Source organism: Neodiprion virginianus, chromosome 3 (assembly GCF_021901495.1).
Source record: "Neodiprion virginianus isolate iyNeoVirg1 chromosome 3, iyNeoVirg1.1, whole genome shotgun sequence".
Taxonomy (NCBI): Eukaryota; Metazoa; Arthropoda; class Insecta; order Hymenoptera; family Diprionidae; genus Neodiprion; species Neodiprion virginianus.
The window spans coordinates 34,636,988-34,662,530 of NC_060879.1; the positions used below are offsets into that span (position 1 = coordinate 34,636,988).

Consider the following 25,543-nt stretch of genomic DNA (forward strand, 5'->3'; position numbering starts at 1 on the left):
ACATAATTCGCACACAATTGTGCGGCTTTCTATTTCCTAATTAGCTGTATATAGTTGAGACCGCACAATCTTTGCACAGACAGCTTGTTTCTATAATATCAACTGATATCATACTAATTACTACACATAATAGTACTATCACAGCATAATCAGCGGGCTACGCGTGAAAATCCATCATATCGTATTAAAATAACGTGAATACGATGTCTAAACGCAACATGTGCAAAGGTTGCATGTGTACAGGCATGTCATGCCGAGGCACACCGCGTAAACGCATCGCACAGTCGAGCTGCGCCTGTCAGCGGTAGGTAGCTTCACTGCTGAGGTCCCGTATTCCCGATTTCACGCTTGGTGGGTTAGATTGTTGTGTCAATTCCTCGGAAGTTTTTATTCTCGGTGCATGGTGGACGGAAAATATTTTCATAAGTATCGATGAGGTGATTGGCGTGTAATTATTTATCTCTATTCAAAGACCCAATCTCGGTATGACGTAGGGTAGGGGAAGTTGGCTCGATGAAAAATTTCGACAAGAGAAATCCGATCTAGGGTATCAGCAAGAGCCTCGTTCCTTACTCCATGGTGCCAAAGGGTCACGTGACCCTTATGTTTACCAAAATGGTGTTCTTACTGTTTTGCAAGAATTTTTAAGTTCTAAAAATGATTAAATAAGGTCCCGCCTATTGTTTCCGAGTGTTAATGTCTCATTACTGATACCCAACGGATGCCCTTTCTCGCATCAGTTACGATGCGAATGTTTTCAAGACGAACTAGCATCGTTGAACTACCGAGCATTCTCTCAATCAACACGGAACTGCTGAGCAGAAATAGACTAGATAAACTGACTAGATTCTTCCATTTTCGCCACCTTTCGCTCATTATCCACCGTTCACGTTATTATCGAGTATTTATCTTACAGCTGTGATTTTTTTGTCATCTCATTGTAGAATTATCACGGACAATGAACTCCATTTTGGGTGCAACTTTACGGTGTGTATTTGTGTGGCAGGTGTTAGACGAAGGTCTTGAATGGCTTTAAAGAGCTACACGGTACTGCACCTGCTGTTATGCTGAGATTCTTTAATTCTAGGTAATGTGCCATAGTTTACTGTCAATGTAATTTTTTTTTTCTCCATCTTTATTCTCTTTACGCTCACCACTGATGCTGCTTACCAACATTGTTTCACATGTTGTGACTGTTGTACATATCTACAATATTAGTTCAAGCTCACCTGCTTTTGTTGTGATTCTCTCGAATGAATTCGTGTCAATGAAGTTCAAAAGGACAAGTCGACCCTGTTATTTACACTTCAGGACGGCACGTCTTTTTAAGTTTGCGGCTGATAAACTTTTCAATGTGTACATAGCTATATGACTGCACCAATTGTGCACACAGATCTAACAATAACATTTCACCTGAAAAAATTTCAATTGGTAAAACAATAGCGAGTTCAATTTACATAATAAATTAAGTAAATTCAATGTTATTATAATTAAGAACAATCTATTGGGTTTCAGTTCAGTATCGTCCTTACTCATAAATACAGCAGTTCAATACAGATGAATAGTATGATTATTGTTCATTATTTTACCCCTTGGTCATTACACGAGTACAAAGTTAGTTTTATTGCCAGAAAACTTTAAAAATATAAATCCCAATATCAACTTTTAAATCGATTTGGCCTCATATACAGATCTAGTGTTCAATTCAGTTTGATACATTCTTGAATAATTATATTGCATATTTTGTTATGTCCGTTTTGAATTAGCTGGAGTAAAATTGGCGATGACTGAACAAACTGTAGAATTAAAAACTTTCTTTGTTAACTATATTTTATATTTATGAAATACAGTTTTCATTCATCTTCCGCTGATTCCTATTGAACTTTGTTTTCAGCTGTGGCTGTAGATGATCTAAGGAACCACTCAGCTCGGATGGAAAAGGAAATCTAAATGACACGCAGTGTTTCAGTATAGCATTTAGAGCTACGGCCATAGGCTCGTCAAAGATGGCCACAAATCAAGTGGATTATCAGTGGTGAGTACAAAAAGTTTTGTCAGTCATGAGTCAGATGTGAAATATTTATTTAAATGCACGATATAAATACATAGATATGCATAATAGAAAATATGGTTATAAGACGCCATCAGATATACAAATAGCTTTTTCACATTTTTACAGGGCTTATTCCATCATGGATTCTTCCAGAGTTTCAACATTTTTGATATCAATTTTGTTGATTGTGTACGGCAGTTTTCGATCACTAAACATGGAACAAGAAGCCAGAGAAAGAGAGAAAGAGAAAGAACGAACTAATTTGCTGTCAGGAATAGTTAGCACGGGACCTTCCGATTGTGCTAATGGCGGAGGCGTTCAAACTCTAGAAACTATGCACGCTCTATGTTTGCCTCTCGGAGCTTCAGTCTCCCTTCTGATCATGTTCTTTTTCTTCGACAGCATGCAAATGCTCTTTGCAATATGCACTGCAAGTGAGTATTACTTTAATATGCAATAGTTTATTCGAAAAGAAAAGATAAATTTTCATTTTTCCTCCCAATCCCTCATACATACAATACGTATGGTTTATACATAATAATCAAACTGTGCTGTTTGTGTACTAGAAGTAAATTAATCGTTGATTAGCTCACTTAAATTTTTCTCAGATAAGAATGTTGTCACCTCAGTATAATCGAAAATTGGAAATTTCACTGTCAAAGCATTGAAAACATTTTCATGTTTTTGTTCCAGTTATAGCTACGGTAGCGCTGGCTTTCTTGCTGTTACCAATGTGTCAATATATCATCCGACCTTGTTCTGATGGGAACAAAATATCGTTTGGTATGTGTGGGAGATTCACAGGTGCGGAGCTACTGTCATTTTCCCTGAGCGTGAGCATCGTGTGCATCTGGGTACTCACTGGTCATTGGTTGTTGATGGATGCCATGGGAATGGGTCTGTGCGTTGCATTCATAGCATTTGTCCGATTGCCAAGTCTCAAAGTTTCCACTTTACTTTTAACGGGACTCCTCATATATGATGTTTTTTGGGTCTTCTTCTCGTCCTATATATTCAGCACAAACGTCATGGTTAAGGTTGGTACTTGGCTTACAGGTGATCAAAACCACAAGAACTTTCATGCAGATAATGTTTAGATTTCTACGAAAGATGATTATATTTTATTTATTATCGTATCCAAATATTCATTACATAAACATTTATCCTCCACAGGTCGCAACACGCCCTGCAGATAATCCAGTCGGTTTGGTGGCACGTAGATTGCATTTAGGAGGTGTAGCCAGAGAAGCTCCTAAACTCTCTCTACCTGGCAAGCTAGTATTCCCATCTATGCATCAAGCAGGGCATTTTTCAATGCTGGGTCTTGGAGACGTGGTTATGCCAGGTTTACTGCTCTGTTTCGTCCTACGTTATGATGCATATAAAAAAAGCCAGTTATTGCCGGGTGGTTGTGAAACAGGTGTTCCTCCGCCACGCCATTTAAGTCGCATTAGTTACTTCCATTGTTCGTTGATTGGCTACTTTCTTGGACTACTCACTGCAACCGTCAGTTCCGAAGTCTTCAAAGCAGCCCAACCAGCACTCCTCTACCTCGTACCTTTCACACTACTGCCACTACTTACCATGGCTTATCTGAAGGTAATAATTTTAATGTTTGTTACGCTTGAACGTATTCTTCTTTCCCTCTCAATGAGAAATGGGAAGTAGTAACCAAATCTTTACTCAATGAAGAATGTTGATTTCATTTCACTACAATTAACTGTTTGATATTTTTATTGAAGGCTACTAATTTTATACATTACAGGGGGATTTACGTCGCATGTGGAGTGAACCGTTTATAACTCATCCACCTTCGAAACATATGGAAGTTTGACAGCTGTCACGATCCATGCCAAATCACAATTTCCACCACATAAACATGTATCGTGAGAATTTCGCTGTCATTCAAGATCATTATCTTTTTTTCATCAACATCATTTTGTGTAAGTAATTTTTTTCCCCATTTACTATTTTTTTCATGCGCAGTGGAGTAGCGCATAAGTGCAGTGTTGAAATTGAAAAAGAAGAAAGAATTGTTTGTGTTATTACTTTTGACCCAAAAAAAATAATGAAACAATAATTGACGTCAGAGAATCTATGCAAATGGACTGCTTGTTAATAATCAATCGTTGTATTATGGGTAGATTGTATAGTTCAATTTAATTTTTTTTGACATTACTAGCTGGGGAAAATGGTACTGGATTACAGGAGAACTAATAATTAGCAGTTTATTGCAATTTCTAGTTTTCGCATTTTATACGTGATATAGGTAATTTATTATTATGTATCTCAATTACTTAATTTGGCTTTGAAGAGATTAAGAGTTATATGACATGTAGAGGTAATTATTTCCGAGAATACCTATTCTAAATTTAATAACAATAGAAAATGTTTCCTTCAATTCCTCAAAAACCCAAAGAATATACACGTTGGTGCACTGTACGACACAGCTGCATGTATCAAAATTATACGTATATTACTTCAAGTCCCTTTTTCAAAAGTAAATCTAAAAAAATATGGTTTGTGGCATAAGGTATAATTATACGGTTTAATAGAATAACAACTGTGCAAAGTTTATATTAGAATAGATTTTGGTCATTCTACTGTTTGCTTTGTTAATATAGTATTTCTTAAATCCTACAAAATATTTTCAAAAGTCATTTCTGTCATTTAACGCAATAATGTCACGAGCATTTAAAACATTCAATGAATTTGTATGATCGATTCTGAAATATAATGTGATGGTAGGCTTGTATAGCATGCTGTAGCTAAAACTCATTAACGTAATAGGGCAAAACAAAAATTTGCTAATGTGAAGAATTTTAATTCACATTCATTTTTGTGAAAATCATTTTCTGAGTTGTAATCTAAAGTTATGCGTGATTTATGATAAGTATTATCATTCATTAAGCGCATTTCATTTGTTATATTGTTGAATATTTACGTTAGATTATTGCACTCTCCAGCAATTTAGAGATTATATCGGATAGATCATTTGGTAAATTTGTTACTGTTGGTGGCATCCCAGAATTTCTAAGACTGCCGGTGCAGATTTAGTCAAATTAGGTATTTATCGAGAAGCTGAGTCAGCGAACAGATTAATTTTTTTATTTTTATACTATTAATTACTCCCTGTCATCCAGTACCTTTTGGTCTATCATACTATTATTTGAATGTAAACACTAAAGGTACATAATTCATACAGAAAAAATATGTTTTAATTTATTATGGAACGATTATAATTTGAAAGTGTACGTAACATATTATTAGAGTTATGACTATAAGTGATCATTTGACGATTTCGCAAGTGCATCCAGTGAAGAAGTGTGCAGGTTGTGACTTTATTTTAAAACCGCTTTAGTTTCATACAAAACAACTTTTCTGTACATACATACATATATACATGCATACATACATACGTACGTACGTACATAAGTACATACATAGGTAAATACACGCACACACACATATATGATAATTTTTAATGTTTTAAGATTATCTAGAATTATCCGACATCGCAAAAAGTTGAAGTTATTTAAGTAAAATTGTTGCACAAAGTTACGGACAAGGAAAGAAATCTCTTGCATTGGAAATATTAAATATTTCCCTACATAAAAGTCTACAAAAAAAATATTGAATTTCATCATTTTCAGGAGCAATAAAAGTAGGTAACGAAACATAATTGCTTGTGTGACAACGGTAGTACGCGATTTTGGTGAATATAATATTGTTTCTTGATATTGAAGAAAATTGAGGCACACTCCTTATAGCTCGTCGAGTTATTCAGTCAAGTTAGAAAATTTATTATAACGTGTTATCAATGGGTAATCTATGGTTCTTTCTATCTATGAATCCCCTGAATGCATTTCAGCAGTTATGCACATACTAGTCTTACCCCAATTCATACGTTAATTATCAGAAATTACAGCGTGCAAACCTAGAATAACAATCAATTATTCTGTAACTTACATCTGCAACTTTATTTATTTGCTAACTTAATATTAGCACAGAAAAATAGATGCTATATAAAGTAAAATGATGTGTTGATATTAATGTTTTGAGAAGAAATCGATTTGAATTTATTTAAAAGTAAAATGAATGATCACACACAATGATATTCAAATTACTTTTGGAATAAAATAAATATATATACATATACATGAATTCATACATGTATTGAAAATATTCAACTTTCTCCTTGCCAGATATTTCGAACAAACATCGTACCCTTGCAAGAGACTGCTACGTTTCACTTATTGACTTAATTTTAAAATGAGGAATATGTGGAAAATAATGAATTAAGGTCAAACATTAAAATAACACTTGTATATGAAGAATTGCATCTTTGTCAATAATACCTAAATCAATAGGTTCGTTATTACATGAGAAACATTGATAAAAAACTTTAAGCTCCTGTGTGCCGACCAAGCCAAGCAAATGACGGTTCATTGATCATCAGAAAAATAGTATTTTGACATCAAATTACGTGTTGATATTGAAAAAATAGAGTTTAAGTATACATAATATATAATATGTACAATCAAATTTTCTTAAGTCTATTACAACTCAAAGACGACTCGTATGTCTTTAAAAAAATTAAACACTGTTGTTGATCTATAATCTATAACCAAATGCATCAAAAATGTGGTTTAGAATTAGAATCTCAAGATTCTAAATTATCATACAAATGCAATGCTTGATTAATTTATTGAGATTTCAAAGTTTTAAAAGATAGCATATCGTTCATTGCATGGACTTCACCCTTACTGTCAGCAGTTACTTGATATTATGTAATTTCAATATAAAATTGAAAGTTGACCAGAATGGTTGACTCTAAATGCCAAACATAATGTTCCATAAATTAAACTTTGTGTTCCAATAGTTTTATAAATTTATTTTGGACCTCACTAAATTATAATTGCTTCCAATTGTATGACAGAAATCTCAGATCTTTAACCCTCGAACGGTACACTTTCACAGCCGATCACTAACCGTACCCTTGAGTGTTTGCCACCCGACCGACTTCAAGATACGATGATTTCAGCTGCAATCAAGATTTCTTCATGAATCCAATGCATAATTGTCTGTTAAACGATTAAAAATGCAAGGGAGTAGGATAAAGTCGAATATCGCAACAATTGGTTATAAATACATATGAGTCATTGAAGTCTGGTGACTGAAAGCATTACACAATGGAAAAAAGAGCTGGGTATGCCACACCAAGTGTAACGTTCCTGGGTTAATTTTGAGCAATTTTCTTGCAGGGGGCGACAAAACTACCATAGAGATTATTCATGACCATAAGACTAAACCTTAGTTTATAAAATACGTGAGAAATAATACATGTTCAAATAACCCAGATACATACTAATAATACATTTTCACGGTAGATCGAAACAAATTCGTATGTACTCAAGTATTGAAAAAAATGTTACATACCTAACGTCTCTGAGGATATCAGATTTTACGAAAATTATTATGAAACAAATCCAATGAGAATTCGGTATAAAAGATATTTATTTGTATAATTTCTAATGTATTGATAAACTAAGTATAACGTTTAAATTAAAGAGTCTAAATACATTAGAAATACAATTTACGCTAGTATAAAAAAGAAGAACAAAAAAACGAATTGAAATAAAAATCGCAAATTGAAACTTGAAACAGTAATTTTAATTATTTTTATTATTATTGTTACGATGTATGAGATGTTCTAACGATAAGAGCTCTCGCTTGTACTATCGCATGTGTGGGCGCATGGGCACCTGTGTGCTTGTGTATTATATACACCCTTCTATAGTTGCAATTTTCGCTAAAGATTAAGTGGATGTCAAATATTTTCGAAACTCGATAAGTTTTAAACTTTTCTATTTGCAAATTTTGAACGCCTGTCACCGTATATGTTAAGGTTTATTTTCTATATTACTTTGTCAATCAAAAATTCAGAGAAGTCTAATTGTGAAGATCTTATGATTTAGATTGTGAAATGTTAGCGCGAATTTATTGAGCACTCTTACCGTGTTTGCAAAATTATTGTAACTCACCACACCTTACAAAACTGTCACTGAAGGAAACATTTTGTTTCGTTCTATCTAACTAAAATTTACGAATTTCATTGTAATTCTTAGTAACATGAAAGATAGGAATTTGTTTCTTTTTTTTTTTCATATTGATCACAGGTATAAGCTTTATTTTGCTTTCGCTTATATGCTTAAACTATTTTCCCATTGCTATTGTAGTGTTTTTGTGAATATGCGAACGAGAATTTTAATTTTTTACATTCACATAATATAGTTTGTATTATAAAAACCTGATATTCTGATTTATTGGACACTATTTCAATACTTATACATTATATATGGCCATCGATTACAACAGTGAACTTGATATCTTGTCATTCTTGCCAATTTTATCTGGGTATTAGAAGAATTTTGTATAGTTTATAAATAATAAGTCACCACTTATTTCCATCCAACCCATTCAGTTAATTATTTTCCTTTTTTTATTGACAATGGGCTGATCACAATTGGTAAAATTTGAACGTCCTATTAATTTCACAATAAACAGTTTGCCATTAATGGAGGAAAATTATCTTTACATAAATATCACAGACTGTATTGGTCATCTATTTATTGCACGTCATTCCATCGTTGAATGTTTTACCTAGTTAGATGTATTTGAGCCTGTTATTTATTGCCATCTTGTTATGCTGCTGCTTTTGCATAGCATGACACAAACGCATAACAAACGTCCAACTTTTGTTCATTTGTGATACCAAGGTTTTTGCAATCGTTACAGAAATTACCAAGTTGAAGTTGACCTACAGGTCTTGTCATAAGAAATACTTATTTTGTACTTGCTTATTGCATGTGAGTAAAAAGTATGCTTGATTCAAATTGTACATCGACTTGCCATGTTCTGTATCGGCGACTTCCGCAGCCGATAGAAAGTTATGTTTTCATAGGTTGATTGGAAGTGAACCAATTTTAAATAATTCGTAATAACTCAATTTATTTTTATTTCGATAGATGCTTTCTTTGAATAAATTCGTACCATCAGAATTTACTATTTCTTTATTTTAGCCGGATAAACTCACTTAAAATAATTATGCATAGCTGTGGTCATGTAGTCGACAAATATGCATGTATATATTAACAAGATACCATTCACATTTTCTCAAACTATTGGAGAAACCAGCTTCCCTGAAGCAGCAGAACTTGACATCATAAATCACACGGTACTTTGACTAATTGTCACTTTATCCAAATTCTTTCTGATACTTTCTAACTCTTTCATATCTGAAACGGAGGCTTCACATTTATAGACAACCAAAGAATGATAGAAATGTACAGCGAATGCTATGAAAACAATAAGTACTGGAATTACAATAATTGTGCTAGCTGTTGCAGCTGTGAATGAATAGTCCCAAAATTTAACCCAGCATAAAATAGCTACTTCTACCAAAAAGAGAAATAGCCCTAATACAGTTGAAAATGCCCAAGCAAGTTCTATAAAACCGCGCATTCGCTCATGAGGGGATTCAGTTACTAACCGAGCAATTTGAAGTTTACTTATAGCTTCGACATTAGGCAGGAGATACGTACTAATCATAAGCGCAAAGATATGAACTGATACCAGGACAGTTGTACAAACAGCAAACATTACAAATAGCCATTCCGGTACTGCTGTCGGTTCATTTATTTGCAACTCCACCATAGCTACCTGAAACAAAGAATGACTTAGATTAAAATTTAAACTTATTTTCAACATCGTTTGCGACACATAGCAAATTGTATATTTTTCATGTATAATTTGTTCACCCCTGTTCAAATACTGAAGTCAGCTGATTCAATGTGAAAAAAAAAACAAGTTTGCAATTCCTTCGCACAAGATATTTTGCAATACATATTTAAAATTTTTATCCTAGCAGCAGTACATCACACGTTAATAGCTCACGTAATATTATTTTATGTGGTGTTGTAAGATTAAGCATCACAAATAATTGTAAATTTCTACAAGTTAGCTACTCGTTATTTCATTTCATATAGTTTCAGCGTTTACCATCCCAGAGTAGGTATATATCAAATGTGTATAATATTATGGCTGACAAGAAATTGTGTGGAACCATTTAAGCTAGCGCACATTAGAATTTGTGGTGTCCATAATTTTTGTGTCCTTCCACAGACTGAGACAGTATGTGTGCCATTAAATTCATAATGGTGAAGTATAATATTCACAAGCACGTTGGAATTAGTAACAGGAAATATCAGAAACTTACTGGAAGTAACAGAAAATTGTTTGGAAATAATTATTCGTTAGCACGTACTTGCATCAACGTTCTCGTACCTGTAATTTTGTTCTTGCTGTGTTTATGATAACTTTGAACTGATAACGATAATTTATGACCTAAAGCACCTACATCAGACTTACGATATATACCGAGACTGTAAACCGAATATTCTAAATTGTTCCAGGAGCAATACTGTCAATTTGGTTGATACTCCAAATATCAACCCCAGAGTTAAACAACCATAATACTTTTTTGCCAATATTCGAGTCGACACTTTCCAGTTTTTTGGAATCTATGTAGCTATACCGAAATATTATAAATTTATTTGTTTTTCGTTTACGAAGTTTGTCAGTAACATGTCAAAATGTAATCAGCGTTTTTGAAGACGAGGATTGATTATACAAAAATCAGTTACACAGGGCAAATGTTCTACAGAATATGTTCGGCAGAAAGGAATTTGAGATTGTTATTATAAATAATCCTGCATAAATTGTTCTACAGGAGAATTTTTCTACAGAATATTGTTCTACAAAACATTTTTCTACAGAAAGTTTTCTATGGAGTAGTTTTCTAGTTTAACACAGCTACCATAATACTTGTTTGACACAAAACACACATAAATTCAACACAAATAATTTAAATTGAATTAGACTAAATTAAATTAAATTAAGATGTACGAAATTGACGATTCAATGTATGATTTTGAAGATTTGATGATTGCTCTGAATGTTGTGGGTTGTGCCAAACACAATCTGTAGGAAAATATTGTTTAGCATTTACTTTGTAGAAGTGATTTTTGTAGAATTGAACCGCATTGATTTTTTTACATGATTTTAATGCTTCTTTTGAAATTTGATGAAGCTGAAGCTAGCTGCTAGAGTTAGCATCCAAACGTGTTAAACTTGTTGGAAATAGAAAAATGCAGTTTAATTTTATCCTTATGATTCTATAAAAGTATTAGGGGGTTGAAACTATTTTACGAAATTTTAATTCACGAAATTTTTTTCTGTACCTTATTCGAATGAACATTAGAACATTTCGCTGCTACCTCTGGCTGCTAGCTTCAGCCTCGTTACAATTTGTTTTCATCTCAATGCAAATTAGGGAGTAGCACGGTGTACACGATAGATGATATAAATCCTTTCCTGCTCTATTATTAAATCAAATGGCAAACTAATAACTATCATCTGACCATGGCAAATCCACTTAGCAGTTCAGAAGTAGTTGCAGTAGCTTTCAGCTTAGCTCTACTCATGTGTAATCGCCTCCACGATAGTCCCTGAGGGCTATCCTCATCCTCAAGGTTTAAAGTTCTACGCGATTGCATACCTCTGTTGCTCATACACATGCAACAACAGGTGTTGCACGAACTGCTCCCTGGATCCAAGTAATTACTATCGTTATATGAATTGTTACGTGCAATATGTGGAGGTGTAATCATGTCCAAAGCAACATATTTGTTGTTTTGCCTGTGTTGCAGAGAATTTAGTGTGATTTCACTTTGCATCAAGTGAAGCGGTTGTTTAGATCCATAGCTCGGGTACATATCATTAACTCTGTTCAGTTTCTGAAAATATCCCGATGTTGTAGGTCTCATTTTTTGTGCGTTGTTCAAATACTTCCACGAGGGCAATGGTAGATCTATTTGGGTTCCTTTTGTACACTTTTTGTAAAGCTCGTCTTCTGAAATTGATCTGCTTATTTCTGAATGCTGATAACTGGATCCGCTTGGTTCTCTGAAACTTTTATTGTCAATATGTTTCTCCAAAGCATCATTTTGTATGATTTGGAATCTGTTTTTATCCATTTTTATGTTATGTTGAAAAATTAAATTAGTTTTCACAATTTTCAGTTATTCGCACACTTTGTAATAAATTATACAGAAAGTTATGCTGCACGTATAATATAAGTTGATATAACGCATGTGCATATATACGTATATATATTCACTCTGTTCATTGTAACAATTATTTTGAAGAGACACGTGAGTTTTAGTTCTTAGAAAAAATCATCAGATCTGATCTGGTTAAAACCCGTACCACCAATTGAAGAGTGACATTGGTTGTGTACGTGAACAGGTTGCACAGAAGTGAGTTACAAATGTTGATAAACACTGGTTATAAAAAATTCTCGTGCAGTTTATGTGCAATACCAAGAGTCTGGCCACGAATCAAAACAGAGCACAACTGTCAGCTGGGCTGACTAGCAGATGTCGTATAGCTTCAAAGGAGAAACGTGTACTGGCCTGGCATAACAGTTTCTAGGTACATACTCAACGAATGCTAAATCATAACAATGCTAATAATTGCCCCCGAACCATATCGCCCACGTAACTACCTGTGTGCTTTATCAGTGTGAGTTAAACTAATGAATATACTAACATTACCATCCAAGTACATAACTGTGCTGCTTATTTTCTCTCCTTCTGAAGCATTGAATGGAATTTTATGAAGCACGGCCCTCTGGAGAGAGAGGGAGACAAAGTGAGGGAGAGAGACAGAGAGACCGAGCTAGCGCGGGAGGGACAGAGAGAGTCAGTGACAGAAAAAGACGGGGAAAAAATCGGAGTGAGATGGAGTGTGAAGAATTCCGCCCCACCGTCAATGTAAAGGCTAGTCGTCAATCAGGAGATTCATACAACAGGTGAATTGTTCAACTCTAACTCATTGTCCAAGTGACTTGCAAAATAAGTACATCGTGTGGTTTAATATCACCTTGGCGTGGATAGGGCTTCCCAATTACATCACTGGTCAGCTCAACAGGATGTTCTAATATTCTGTTATTCGATTTGAAAAACAATACAACTATTTATATCTAACCTTTTAACTATTATTTCTCATCCTAGTAAATTGTATCACCAGAGGCGAAATTTGCGTAACTTTTTCAATTTCATTCAATACACGAAGCATTTTTATATTATGATCGCACACGATAAGTTCGTAAGTGCTGCATAGGTCGTGTTCGGAAATTGACTGAAAGTACTGTCAGTACTGAAAGTAGTATAGTCCAAGTGACGTATACTGTAGATTTTCAGTACTGACAGTACTTTCAGTCAATTTCCGAACAAAGTGTCGGTAGGAATTATACAAGAACTTTTTCATAACATCGTTAAATCGAAACTAGAATTTAGTATATAGTGAAACATAGAATTGGATATTATGTGTATCTATAATTTGCACTTTGTGTGCAACATTTAATTTACAATTTGGTTCTAAATGCAACAATTAAAAAACGATTTTTTATTTATTACCGTTAACTTGGCGTTTAGCGTTTTTTTGAGTACATGATAACTGGTAAGAGAAGTGTATGTGTTAATATTATGAGTGGTGTTAGGTTTTTCTAGAACGTTGAATAATTTTAAAAAATCCCCACGCTTAGACTGAGAGAAAAATTCTTCAAGACACGAGATTTAGTGAAAAATCCAGGGCAAATTCACTTTCAAAGATATTTAATAAAAATGAATTTCCTCTGGAACTGATCCCATACGCTTTCTCTACTTATTGTGTTATTGTAGATCAGCTAAAAAAAAAATTTTTTTTAGTATTTTACGGTCTTTTTTAGTTGTCCTTAATAATACCAAGGAGTCGTAATTAGCAGAACTTTTTAGAATTCTCGAACGAATTCCAAACAAGTCATCAGGTTAGCATAAATTAAAATATAAAAGAAAGAATATACATATCCCCAACCGAGTTTCTTTTGTTTAGACATTTCATTTAAATTGTTCAATGCACAGTAAACATAACGACGTGATCAATGTCAACGGTTTGAGAAAGTCGTAGTATTTCTTCTATAAAATTCAAATAATTTTCGGCTATCGAATCCAAATTAATTATTTACGTGATGCTTTTTAAGACCAACCAAAGGTAGATGTTCTTACGACTTACGTGAACAGTTTCCGCGTTGCATGTCATTTATTTTTAAAACATGTCATTAAAAAGAACAGGAAATACAAATTATAATTAAATTTTGTCAATGATTACGAACGATCGCGAAATCGAAAGAGCAATAGAGCTCAATGTTCAATACATGTATTACGTATAATGAGAAGAAGTAGTAATAATCATACGAGATTTATAAATCAATGATACGCAAAAGGTAAGACGAGACATGCAACTTTATTTATCATCGTTAAAACCTAGCCCAATTTAGCCTCCTGCAATCTCTGCAGTCTGCACGCAATTTCATACGCAATTGCGCAGTTGCGTAGAACCACCAGCTGAGTGGAATCATAGTGGATTCAACGTCGAGTTGGCGATTCGAGCACTAGATGGCGCCAGCTCATCATCATCGCCTCCCGTCACTCCGCTCCCCGGAGTTCGTAATTCATATGTGCGTACCAATCCACGAAGCGCGCTGCTGCGCTCGTGACTGCGCCTGAAAAAATAAAATGGTCGCTGGTCATCAGGGTGATGTGTACGTGGAATTTCAAGCTTATAACAATTACTAGAAAGAGTATATAATTGATCAGGAGTGTTAAAAATGGGTGACATAAAAGCGCAGCATGGTGCGCAAGATATGAAGGGCTGGCTGTTTAAGTGGACTAATTACCTGAAAGGTTACCAAAGAAGATGGTTCGTACTGTCAAATGGCCTTCTGTCATACTACAGGTATATATACATATATATATATTTTTGACAGTACCTATCCCTTGTAATTTCTATTTTCAAATGTTTATTACGCAACATGACCTCAGGTCCATCGATTCTGAGTCGCTAAAACTGTGCGATTTTCAACGACAGTATTACAATTTCAATTCGCCGTCTTACAATTGATTACGTGTAGTATAAAACCTTATGCATACACGTCGCGTGTTCGTATTGTGCCATACATATCTATACACGTACATATGTATTGTACAATCCGCAATTACGCACATTTCACGTGTCACCGCTATTAATTGTCTCGATTCAATAATCAATATACAATAAATGTCCAGCTGATGTTTGAATGCACGTTAGCTTTCTCTTAATTTCTACTATTTTTATTTGCTTGTTATTATTCCATAATGCAACTATATTATTGTCGAAATATGCGCACGTTGCACCTGCAGCTATACTTTAATATTACTTGAATGTTATTTCATTTACTATTTTCCATAAAATTATTTCTTCTGTTATCCAATATATGTGATGATTTTGAGGCATCGTGTTGCGATACTATAGGTAGCATATTATATCACCGCTACTAGATGCAGCATTGTTAAGTTAAGCTAAGGTATATTACTTAATTTTACAGAAAAATTTTTGCAAGCCCGGCATGTATGTTTTTCAAGTCCTCGTTCACCGTGCTCTACTTTTAATACACACAATAATCTCTTCCTATTTTTATTGCTGTACTTCTATGGTCCAGATAGAAAAATGAAAAGTCGCTAAGAGAATGAAAAGATTTTTCAAAAACCAATGTACACAAAGTGAATGGGGCGTGTTTGTTTTGTGGACTGTTTAGGGCTGAACCAACGGGGGGGCCAAAGATATCGATGCGACGCAGGCGGAGAGGTGGCAGAGCCTCCGAGTAAGTAAAACAATAAAAAAAAAAAAAGACAGAGCAAAGAAAAAACTTAGAAAAACCCGAACGTACTTAAACAAATTCCTAGATATCATTTCAGTCCAGCTTTCCAGACACATCATTAGATCTCCCATTAAATTTCCATGTATTTATTATATACCTTGTTCCTATCCTGTATTCCTGTTTCCGTTGGTGTACATGCAATTTTTCGAACAGTTTGAAACATTTCATTGAAGCTCTGACCGCCTCTGTGTCCTGTGTCTGTAGATTGTACATGCTATTTTCAAGTGGTGAATTTATCATGAAAAGAGCTTTTTCTGTTCTTCTATGAGTAATATAATTCATACGAAGACAGTGACTAATCATTAATGTCAGTAGACATAATCTCAGGGTTTAATATTTACTGATGTTTCTCAACGACGGATTTTGCTCGCAAATGTATCTTCGAACAAGCCCTATCTATTATTATCATCATTGTTGCTGTTATTGCTATTATTGAAATATATAATTTTATGACAAAACTGTCCAATGATACCTGCCTTTCTAATGAATATTGAAATAATTAAATTTGATACCCTTATTTGTGCTGTAATTGTGATACATTCTGCTTGTCACAATATTAGCCTGGTAAAATGTGACTGAAAACACTTATTTTCAACATTACTATTCAGCAGCAGATCAGAGAAACGTGGCTGTACATTAATGAATCTATATACTACCGTAACAATATTGCAAACAATATCTGCTATTGAATACGTGATGTATGAACAAGATCAAAAATAATCCATAGTTTGCATACTTAGATTACTGTATACACCAAGTACCACAGCATATTTACACTTTGTATCGTAATTCATTTTAACTGCAACTATCGAAGACAAGAGTTATACTAAAATTGCTATTCTTTTATGAAGAACGTGAAATTTGATATCGGGCATATGTATAAAATGGTATTCATAATTTCTTTGATAAGCGTGTACAAACTACGACTTTATTGTTTAATTCCCTAATTATATAAGTGTTCTTCGACATTTATTTTTGCTAATTAACTGGTGAAGGATGTCTTGAACACCTATCGATATGACTGCAAATTCTCCCCGATATTATGTATTTTTAACCATTTCTTCACTAGATATGGAATCAAAGTTGGACGTAAGTCCTCTGCATTGTGGGTCTGTGGTGGTTCACAATCATGCAAGTTTTAACATATTGTGGGCAAAGCTGTTAAGGGACATAGTTGTCTTACAATTTTAACAATGTATATAATATCTACTACATGATTGTATATTTATTTTACATTTATCTCATTATATCAGGACTTCTTATACCATTTTATTTTGCAAAACAGTAACTGGTGCCTTAGAAATTCATCTACCTGTTAAGAGTTCCAGCAGCGTAAACAGGATTCAAAGAGAGAGTTAAATATTACAAGTATATATTTATTTGCATCTCTTTTCTACATGTTAACAATTTTTTTTTTCTTTTCTTTTTCTAATTGTGATGTATACATGCATTTATTTTGATGCTTGTATTTCAATGATGGGTTTGAATTATCGTCCGTGCCTACAAGTGGTGATTAATAGTTACTGTTGATGATCATTGTAATGTAAAATATTTCCCAGAATTATTCAGTGTTATGAAACTGAGCTGAACTCCTAAATTTATGGACCGTTCAAATAATACGTGATCTTTAGGATTATAAACCATTTTTTTTTTTTCATCATCACTGTTTTTTGACATCTTAAAAGAAACACTAGTTAGAAATCATAATCGTAAAGAGGAGTGTGGGGGGCATGATGTTATTAAGAAAGTCTGTGAAAATCTCACACACTGTACGTAAGGAAATATACAGAACACGTAACTTTATGTGTTATTCGACTGGTCCATAAATAATCATTTTCTTTTAGCCCCAAACAGCTATAGTGTTATGTTATTTTTATGTTGTTAATCATAAATGTATTTTCAAGGAGTGGAAATACACTTGTAAGTGTTCTTGAGAGAAACTTATTTCGATACCTAAAAATGAGATTTTCACTCATGTTTCATCATGTGCTTTTTTGATCATCGAACATTCTACACAAACGTGCATCATTTGCTAGAAGCTGTACTTTCTGACTTAGGAATTGAGATACATTGTAGAAGGACTCGTATGCTTTCATCTTTCGCTTAGGAACCAGGCAGAAATGGCGCATACGTGTCGGGGTACCATATCATTGCACGGGGCCTTAATCCATACTGTCGATCCGTGCACCTTTGTTGTGAGCAATGGAGGGACACAGACATTTCATATAAAAGCAGCTACAGAGATTGAACGCCAGCAATGGGTCACTGCGTTGGAATTAGCAAAAGCCAAAGCTATTCAAGCAATGGAGTCAGGTACGTGTTGAATTTCAACAAAAAACATGATCTGCATGTTTCAGTCTGTTAATTTGAAGATTCTCTAGTTTCATTTTATAATGAAACAGCTCAAGCAAGAAAGTAACAATAATTTGTTGCTGAAAATATCGCCATAGTTTGCACATTGAAGTGTAAAGTCGAAATTTACAAAAAGTAAGGGCTGTCTATAGAACCTGACAATGCGATAAAGCAGAAACTACTTTGAGAAACATGTTCTAATTATATAATACTATAGTACACGTTATGCAAGTATCTTTGTTTCAGAAGAAGATGAGGAAGATTATCAAGACAATGACAATCAAAAAGCTGAGCATGCCTCCATCGTTAAAGATCTAACTGACCGCTTGGAAGACTTACAGACTTGTAATGATCTAATAACTAAACGGGGTACTGCCTTGCAGCGGGCTTTGAATGAGCTTGAAACTCTGGATGTTTCGTCTAATGTTTCTCCCAAGATAAAAACAGTTAATGAGCGTGCAGCTCTTTTCCGATTTGCTTCAAGCACGATGATTAATGTATGAACTATGAGCTGTTAGATCAATTCAAAACTGTCTGACCAATTTTACCATTTTAATCATTTCATTCTATTGCAGAAATGTTCCGACTATCTCAATCTTGCCCAACAACAAGGACACAAGTGGCAAAAGTTGTTGCAACATGAACGCGAACAAAAATTACGGTTAGAAGAAATGGTAGAGCAGCTTGCAAGGCAACATTCTCATTTGGAACAAGCGGCTCAGCATGCTTTACCTCCAGCTTCAGGACCTAGTGGACATAGATCTTCTCGTGAGTATTTATTTAATTGGTATTAACAGCTTGAATATTTTTACTTTAATATCTTCAAATAATAGTAATATAACTATGGTTTCATATAAATATTGAATCAGGCAAGTTTATAACAGTATGCTTTTTCATATACACATGGATCGGATACTTCAGTACGATATTGTTTGAACTTTATTGTAAAAGGTTACTATGGAAGCAAAGGGTATTTTCATCAAATAATTAAAAGGTCAATTTGGAAATAGATGTCTATCAGAACCTCTAATTTCTTAATTCTATTATCGCAAGACTTATACAAACTTAAGTACGAACAAAAATTACATAAAAGGAGATAAATTGACAGTTTCGAAATTTTTAATATTTTAACACCATTCTTTTGAAGATCAGCTCGTTTCACATTTCCTAATAATTAACATCAGCAAATAATTTTTATGCCTTATACAAGTGTGTTATTTGTACTTTTGTGGTGAAAGTGATTCACAATTATTCCTTTATCAGTTCTTAAGTGAAAAAAAATGAACAATTGATTGGGTGGTGTGTTGGCAACTTGTTGAATAGATCTGGAATTATCTGAAGCAATGCCTCTAGACGTAGTTCTACTAGTAATTAATAACTCTACGGTTAAAGTTATTCAATCAACAGGTCGTTGCTCTCCACACTTTCTCATTGACAATCATGCCTTCGATAGTCGTTTTTTTTTCTTTCCCTTTCGTAGTATCACTAGTACAAACACGACCTAAGCAGTATACCGATTGAAAAAACGGCGGGGTCGGTAAGTTCTCGTGACATTCGCCAGATGGCGAATGAAGAGAGTTTCCGAGTTCTAGCCATCTTTGCATAGTGACAGCACACAGTAGCGGAAATGTGGGTGGCGGAATGAATGGTTTCACATTTGTACACGCGAGTGTTTTTTGTCTCAGGCTTGGAGGGTGTCATTGAGATAGAGTTGGCCTTGCGGGTCACGATTTTCGTGCATTCGTAACTTGTATTTTGGTATTTAGTAATATGTAAGTCAAATTTCATGTGAATAGTTTTGTAGAGGTATTGCTGGAATTTTTGAAGAAGTGTTATTGAGACAAAATAGGTAAACCTAAGACCACCTGAGATAACAGTCAAGACCTTTAAAAAATTTGTCACACTTGAGATAATTCTAATGTTATACTTTCGATCTAATGACACGTCACTATGTCGTAGTTGGAAAAAATATACCTATGTATATACGCATATTTTTCTTTCATTACTTCCTACTTGACTAGATTAGTTTGACGTAGTTTTTAATCAGGCCAGTATATTTTACAAACTCTGCTTATCATACCTAAATGAAGAATCTTCTCACCAATCTTTACTTTGTAATTTTACTGAGATCTTATATTTCGCGGTTATCTCGTTTGCATATGCCCGGACTAAACTAAGGTTGATATGTCACAGAAAATATGTGTGAAAAAGTTTTGTAAATGTTTTTTCTTTCATTTTAGTGTTTTAACTTACCACAAAAAAAATTGTTTAGAGTTATTATTGTATACTAGCATGGTGTATAAACTTGTTAACGCTAGAGCTTAGGCAAAATTTCTTTACTCAATGTATGTATCTATTTTTGGTGAATTTCGATATTCATCTTATGTCCATTTAAACAGACGCCCCAGTGCATGCCTCTCCGTCGGAGGACGAAGAAGATAACGCTGAGTTCTACGATGCCCAGGAATCAGACACATTTACCTTAAACATTCCTGGAGTAGCAAGTGGACACTCCACATCGAGGGATCGCGATCGTACGGATTCCCAAGGTAGTGATGATGGTTCAAGCTCTGAGGGTGATCCAGCTAATCCATCTCCCGGTCCTGACTCAGCTGCTAATAACTCGTTCCATATTCTGACTGATCCATCTGTTTCGGCATCTAAATCGAGTGATACAAACTCCACAAGCGAACTGGCTACTGTGAGTAATATTGATTCTCTGTTAGACATATACGTCTGATATCTGTGATACACACATTTTTGTTTTAATAACAATGACTAATGTTGAGTTAAATATGTATCATTGTTTACAGACGGCTTGGAATTCTAACAATGGCACCGAAGCAGCAGCTAGCACCGGGATGACAGTCTCAAAAAGACAACGTCGAACTAGGGTACCTGTTAAACCTAACTATCCACTAAATCTCTGGAGCATAATGAAGAATTGCATCGGAAAAGAACTTTCAAAGATCCCAATGCCTGTAAATTTTTCCGAACCACTCAGTATGTTACAACGCCTTACAGAGGATTATGAATATGCAGAAATACTCGATAGGTATTACAAACCATTGGTTTATCTACATAAGTAAAAAAGACAAGGCTCTTTTTCTATTCATCTTTTGTTATATAATTTTGGCAGTGCATTTATTCTTTATTTTATTTATATTCTTCGTGTGTGTGTCCTTCAAGAGCTGCAGAATGTGAAGATAGTTGCGAACAAATGGCATATGTCGCAGCATTTACGGTTTCGAGTTACTCAACAACAGCTTCTCGAACGGGGAAACCGTTTAACCCTTTGCTAGGTGAGACATATGAATGCGATCGTACTGATGATCTTGGATGGCGAGCTATTTCCGAGCAGGTATCCCATCATCCACCAATGGTTGCACAGTACTGTGAAGGGCGAAAGTGGCGTTGTTGGCAGGAGTTCACAATGGCTTCGAAATTTCGTGGAAAATATCTACAGGTAATTTTTACACTGTGGTGAAAATTTAATTCAGACGATTGTCTGTAAAACATCTGCTTTCATCTAGCTTAATTTGACCAAATTGCTGCATTGATTTAACCTTGACTATTTGACTGGATCGTAGTACTGTTGTATAACTGTATGTATTATGTCGTTTGGAAACTAAACTTACTGGGGTCTGTGCTAGTGGTCGTGATAAAGAATTCAAAATGGACTTCTTAAAAAGTGGTATATTATTAACTGAGAAAATCCTAGGCAATAAAATTTTTACGTAATCGTCCGTTGTTTTTCTCTATTTGAGAATACAATAATTTTAATTTTAGATTCAATAAAAATCACTGAAACGAACTTATGAACGTCCTTCTTGAAGAACATGTGAAATAACTACTAAAATCACGGAAAAATATTGTGGAAACTACAGTGAATCAATGGTTTTGGCATACAAAACTATTTATATGTTAATTATTACAAATTAGTATGGTTTATATCTAATTTCATATAATTCTCTATGAAGTTTATTATAATAACATTATAATTATAAAATGTAGGTTATTCCCTTGGGTACGGCTCATTTGGAGTTCATTGGAACCTCACAGCACTACACATGGAGGAAAGTAACGACCACTGTGCATAATATTATAGTTGGAAAATTGTGGGTTGACCAAAGTGGTGACATGGATATTGTTAACCATCATGACGGTACGAAATGCCATCTGAAGTACATACCATATTCGTACTTTTCGCGTGATAGCCAACGCAAAGTAAAAGGGGTTGTAATGGATGCGAACAACGTTGTTAGATGGGTTGTGCAAGGAACTTGGGATACTAAAATAGAAGTTGCTCCCGTTATAAGTTCTTCCGGCACCCCTGATAATCCTGTTTATAAAACTGGTCCTTACAGTCTTGCTTGGAAACGACGTATGCCGCCGTAAGTAGTACGAATTGTTTGAAAATTATATGCGTTGTTGCCATCGATATATGCTTGCATATTGAAAAGGCAATACTTTGAGATCTACAATTTATCGAACACTGAACACCTAACCCTTGAGGGAGAGAGGGCCGCTTACGCGAGCTTCAAGTAAAATCAGTAGTCAGTCGCAATCGTGGTCAGTATTCAATAAATGACTTTGTATTGGAAAATGTACGTCCTCACCTCAAAATAAAAAAAAAGTCACATGGTTGAAAGCAGCCTTATTCTAATTAACATAAAGGGAAATATTTTTGACGTAGAATCATGAAATTCTACTTTGTATTCATTCTTTATCTGTAAGAATATATTTTTGCATTAATAGTGAGGACTGTGAGAAATACTACTCATTTACGGAACTGGCTTGTCAGCTGAACGAACCAGAAGATGGTGTTGCACCCACTGATTCACGGCTACGTCCCGATCAACGATTAATGGAGAATGGACTCTGGGATGAGGCGAACGCTCATAAGTTACGGCTAGAGGATAAACAACGAGCAGTTCGACGAAGCCGTGAGGCAGATGCCGAAAAAGCCGCGGCAGAAGGTAAAATCATTTCAGTTATCAACGCAAAGTTGATGATCAAGTTGTTCAAAGTATAAAACTTTCTTTTTTGAATGCTTTAAATTCTATGAATTTTATTGCTATCTTAGTATGTACATTGTTCTTGAATTGCAGGTCTACCATATGAGGGGTACGAGCCCATTTGGTTTAAGAAGCAGAGAGATCAATTTACAGACAGCTTATGTCACATTTATACCGGGGAATACTGGGAATGTAAAAACAAGGGCGACTGGACACGGTGCCCCAACATATTTTAGTTTATCATTTAAACTAATAAATCCAATAATTCATTATTTGACGTTTCATTTGTATTGAGAGCTGGAAATTGTTGGGAGGCAATCATATTGAGAGCTAATGAGCGATGGACGAGAAAATAGTGTTAATTGTGCTGGTCGTGTAAAGCCACTTGTCTTTCGCTTATTGTACGATTTATTCGGACTTATAATACATTTACCATAAATCAGTAAGTATGTACCAAATTGTTTGCTACCTGACAGTTACTGTTAAAAGTCTCATTCTTGTGAAGTGAAATAGAAATATGAACTGGAAATCTGACAGTCCCGTCGGAGCCTTTACTTTATTATTTAATCAATTATAAACGCAGTTTCATCTAAAATTGGGCATCCTCGGAGAATTTAAAAACAATTTAAAATTACAGTGTACTAAAAACATGAAAATCGATGCCAGTCAAATTCGTTGGAGTTTGTTTGTTTGACGAATTTCCTTTGCATCAAGAAATGAACTAAAATTATTTCATAGGATTTATAAAAAGTTTCACTGTTTGAAAAGTAGTTTTCGACTTGAAAGTTATTACTATTTATTTTGAATGAATTTTACCCTTATTAAATTTGCATATAGTATTTTTTTTTTGCGATACTCTTTACTTGGCAACGTCTTGCAGGCTGAAATTTTAAAGAAAAGAGGATGCTTAAAATTCCCATGCTGCACAACTAATACATAGTACAGAAACAAATATGATATAATTTAATAAATTGAAATAAAAATAAAGGTGGCGTGTGAGCTTCCAAAATATTTAATTAGGGAAGCAACTAGGCTTTGTATACAATATTATTACGAATTTTTCCTGTCCCAGATTTACATTTGTTATTTAATATTATTACTTTATTATCACCATTATTATTATTATTGAAACGAACTTATTGTGTATAGGGATTCCCTGCTGGAATTACATAATAGTGTTGGACTGTTTTCATTAAGACTACATAATTTGAACTTGATTTGTATCAGTATCGGATGAATTGAAAGTAACAGACTGTACGGAATTCATTTGTCCGCTTTCAACTTGTTTACGATCCACTGTTATTTCAATAGTGTCATCACACTTACAATTAGACATGATAAATTTTCAAATCGCAGATTATCCTCGAGATTATCTAGGCTCAGAAACGAAAATTTCAACATCTCTTACATCTATGTATATCAATCAAAGAATTAAGCACCAACGACTGTACTTCAAAGTCGGATGACATTGCCCACCAGCTTTTAACTACAAATTCCTCTCCAATGAATGTCCAAAAATGAACATTTGAATGATTCATATCGTGAGGGTTTGAGGAAATTGAAGCTCGATGAGATTGCCATTTGTCGATCACTAGCTGACACCTTGATAGATCAATGGGTGATTCATCTTGAAATTTTCACAACTACAGATTTCTACTTGCAGTATGTTGTACTGTTATGTTAAATCCGTACGATTATTCCCAGGCTGTAATCTAATTTTAACTGTTGATAATTATTGAAAAGATGATACATTATCTGTATACATATAAATACAAAATAATTATTAAATAAATAATATTAAAAACATAAATAAATAAAAAAATATAACGATAATCTGGATAGCGAAAATATTTGGATATTAGAGCTTGTATAGTAGGCATTCGTTGAAGAAGAAAAAATACAACTGCTTCGCTATATGAAGTTTTTATTCCATGACAAGATTATTGAATATCCTTGATCACAGGTTCATACCAACACCCGCATTCCCCACTTTAGTCTCTTGACATTTTTTTATAAATAATGTTTTCCTATCGTCAATAAAAACTAATTTTATTACATGCGCATCGTGCGCGATGTATAAATTAGTATACAGGTGTACATTTATACATACGTAAAAATACACGCGTATTTTTTCATGTGTATTTTTAAACTTCCTTACAGCCCGCCGGGCTTTAACATTTCAAATCACTCTGGTGGCTATTTGTGAAAATCAACATTCGCTTTCTGACGGACAGTTCGTAATAAGATTACTAATTACAAGTG

General features: G+C 34.3%; 3 protein-coding genes across 15 annotated transcripts; 2 read left to right on the top strand and 1 right to left on the bottom strand.

The window, feature by feature from the left end:
- Nucleotides 1-313: 313 nt before the first annotated feature.
- LOC124300586 (signal peptide peptidase-like 3) lies at nucleotides 314-7,465 on the top strand. Its single transcript, XM_046754842.1, has 7 exons — nucleotides 314-437; nucleotides 945-1,087; nucleotides 1,895-2,035; nucleotides 2,180-2,487; nucleotides 2,747-3,090; nucleotides 3,227-3,652; nucleotides 3,819-7,465. Exons 3-7 carry the CDS (start codon nucleotides 2,007-2,009, stop codon nucleotides 3,885-3,887), a joined length of 1,176 nt encoding a protein of 391 aa, XP_046610798.1. The 5' UTR covers nucleotides 314-437; nucleotides 945-1,087; nucleotides 1,895-2,006; the 3' UTR covers nucleotides 3,888-7,465.
- Nucleotides 1,181-13,310, bottom strand: LOC124300587 (calcium release-activated calcium channel protein 1). Of its 8 annotated transcripts, none has more exons than XM_046754850.1 (3): nucleotides 11,536-12,241; nucleotides 9,658-9,775; nucleotides 1,181-1,413 (listed from the first exon to the last, which is right to left on the bottom strand). In XM_046754850.1, exons 1-3 carry the CDS (start codon nucleotides 12,148-12,150, stop codon nucleotides 1,301-1,303), a joined length of 846 nt encoding a protein of 281 aa, XP_046610806.1. In that variant the 5' UTR covers nucleotides 12,151-12,241; the 3' UTR covers nucleotides 1,181-1,300. The 8 variants fall into 8 exon arrangements, with proteins under 8 accessions (XP_046610806.1, XP_046610804.1, XP_046610803.1 ...); XM_046754848.1 differs by lacking the exon at nucleotides 1,181-1,413 and adding an exon at nucleotides 13,058-13,310 and having other exon boundaries at nucleotides 4,559-9,775; nucleotides 11,536-12,085; XM_046754847.1 differs by lacking the exon at nucleotides 1,181-1,413 and adding an exon at nucleotides 12,725-12,792 and having other exon boundaries at nucleotides 4,559-9,775; nucleotides 11,536-12,079.
- LOC124300581 (oxysterol-binding protein 1) lies at nucleotides 12,781-25,219 on the top strand. 6 transcript variants are annotated; one of them, XM_046754819.1, is made up of 11 exons: nucleotides 14,667-14,950; nucleotides 15,789-15,854; nucleotides 18,019-18,224; nucleotides 18,510-18,760; nucleotides 18,839-19,031; nucleotides 20,663-20,964; nucleotides 21,077-21,318; nucleotides 21,453-21,729; nucleotides 22,278-22,657; nucleotides 23,022-23,242; nucleotides 23,375-25,219. In XM_046754819.1, the coding sequence occupies exons 1-11, from the start codon at nucleotides 14,823-14,825 to the stop codon at nucleotides 23,515-23,517; spliced, it is 2,409 nt and encodes an 802-aa protein (XP_046610775.1). In that variant the 5' UTR covers nucleotides 14,667-14,822; the 3' UTR covers nucleotides 23,518-25,219. The 6 variants fall into 6 exon arrangements, with proteins under 6 accessions (XP_046610773.1, XP_046610774.1, XP_046610775.1 ...); XM_046754821.1 differs by having other exon boundaries at nucleotides 14,716-14,756; XM_046754817.1 differs by lacking the exons at nucleotides 14,667-14,950; nucleotides 15,789-15,854 and adding an exon at nucleotides 12,781-12,986.
- Nucleotides 25,220-25,543: the final 324 nt, after the last annotated feature.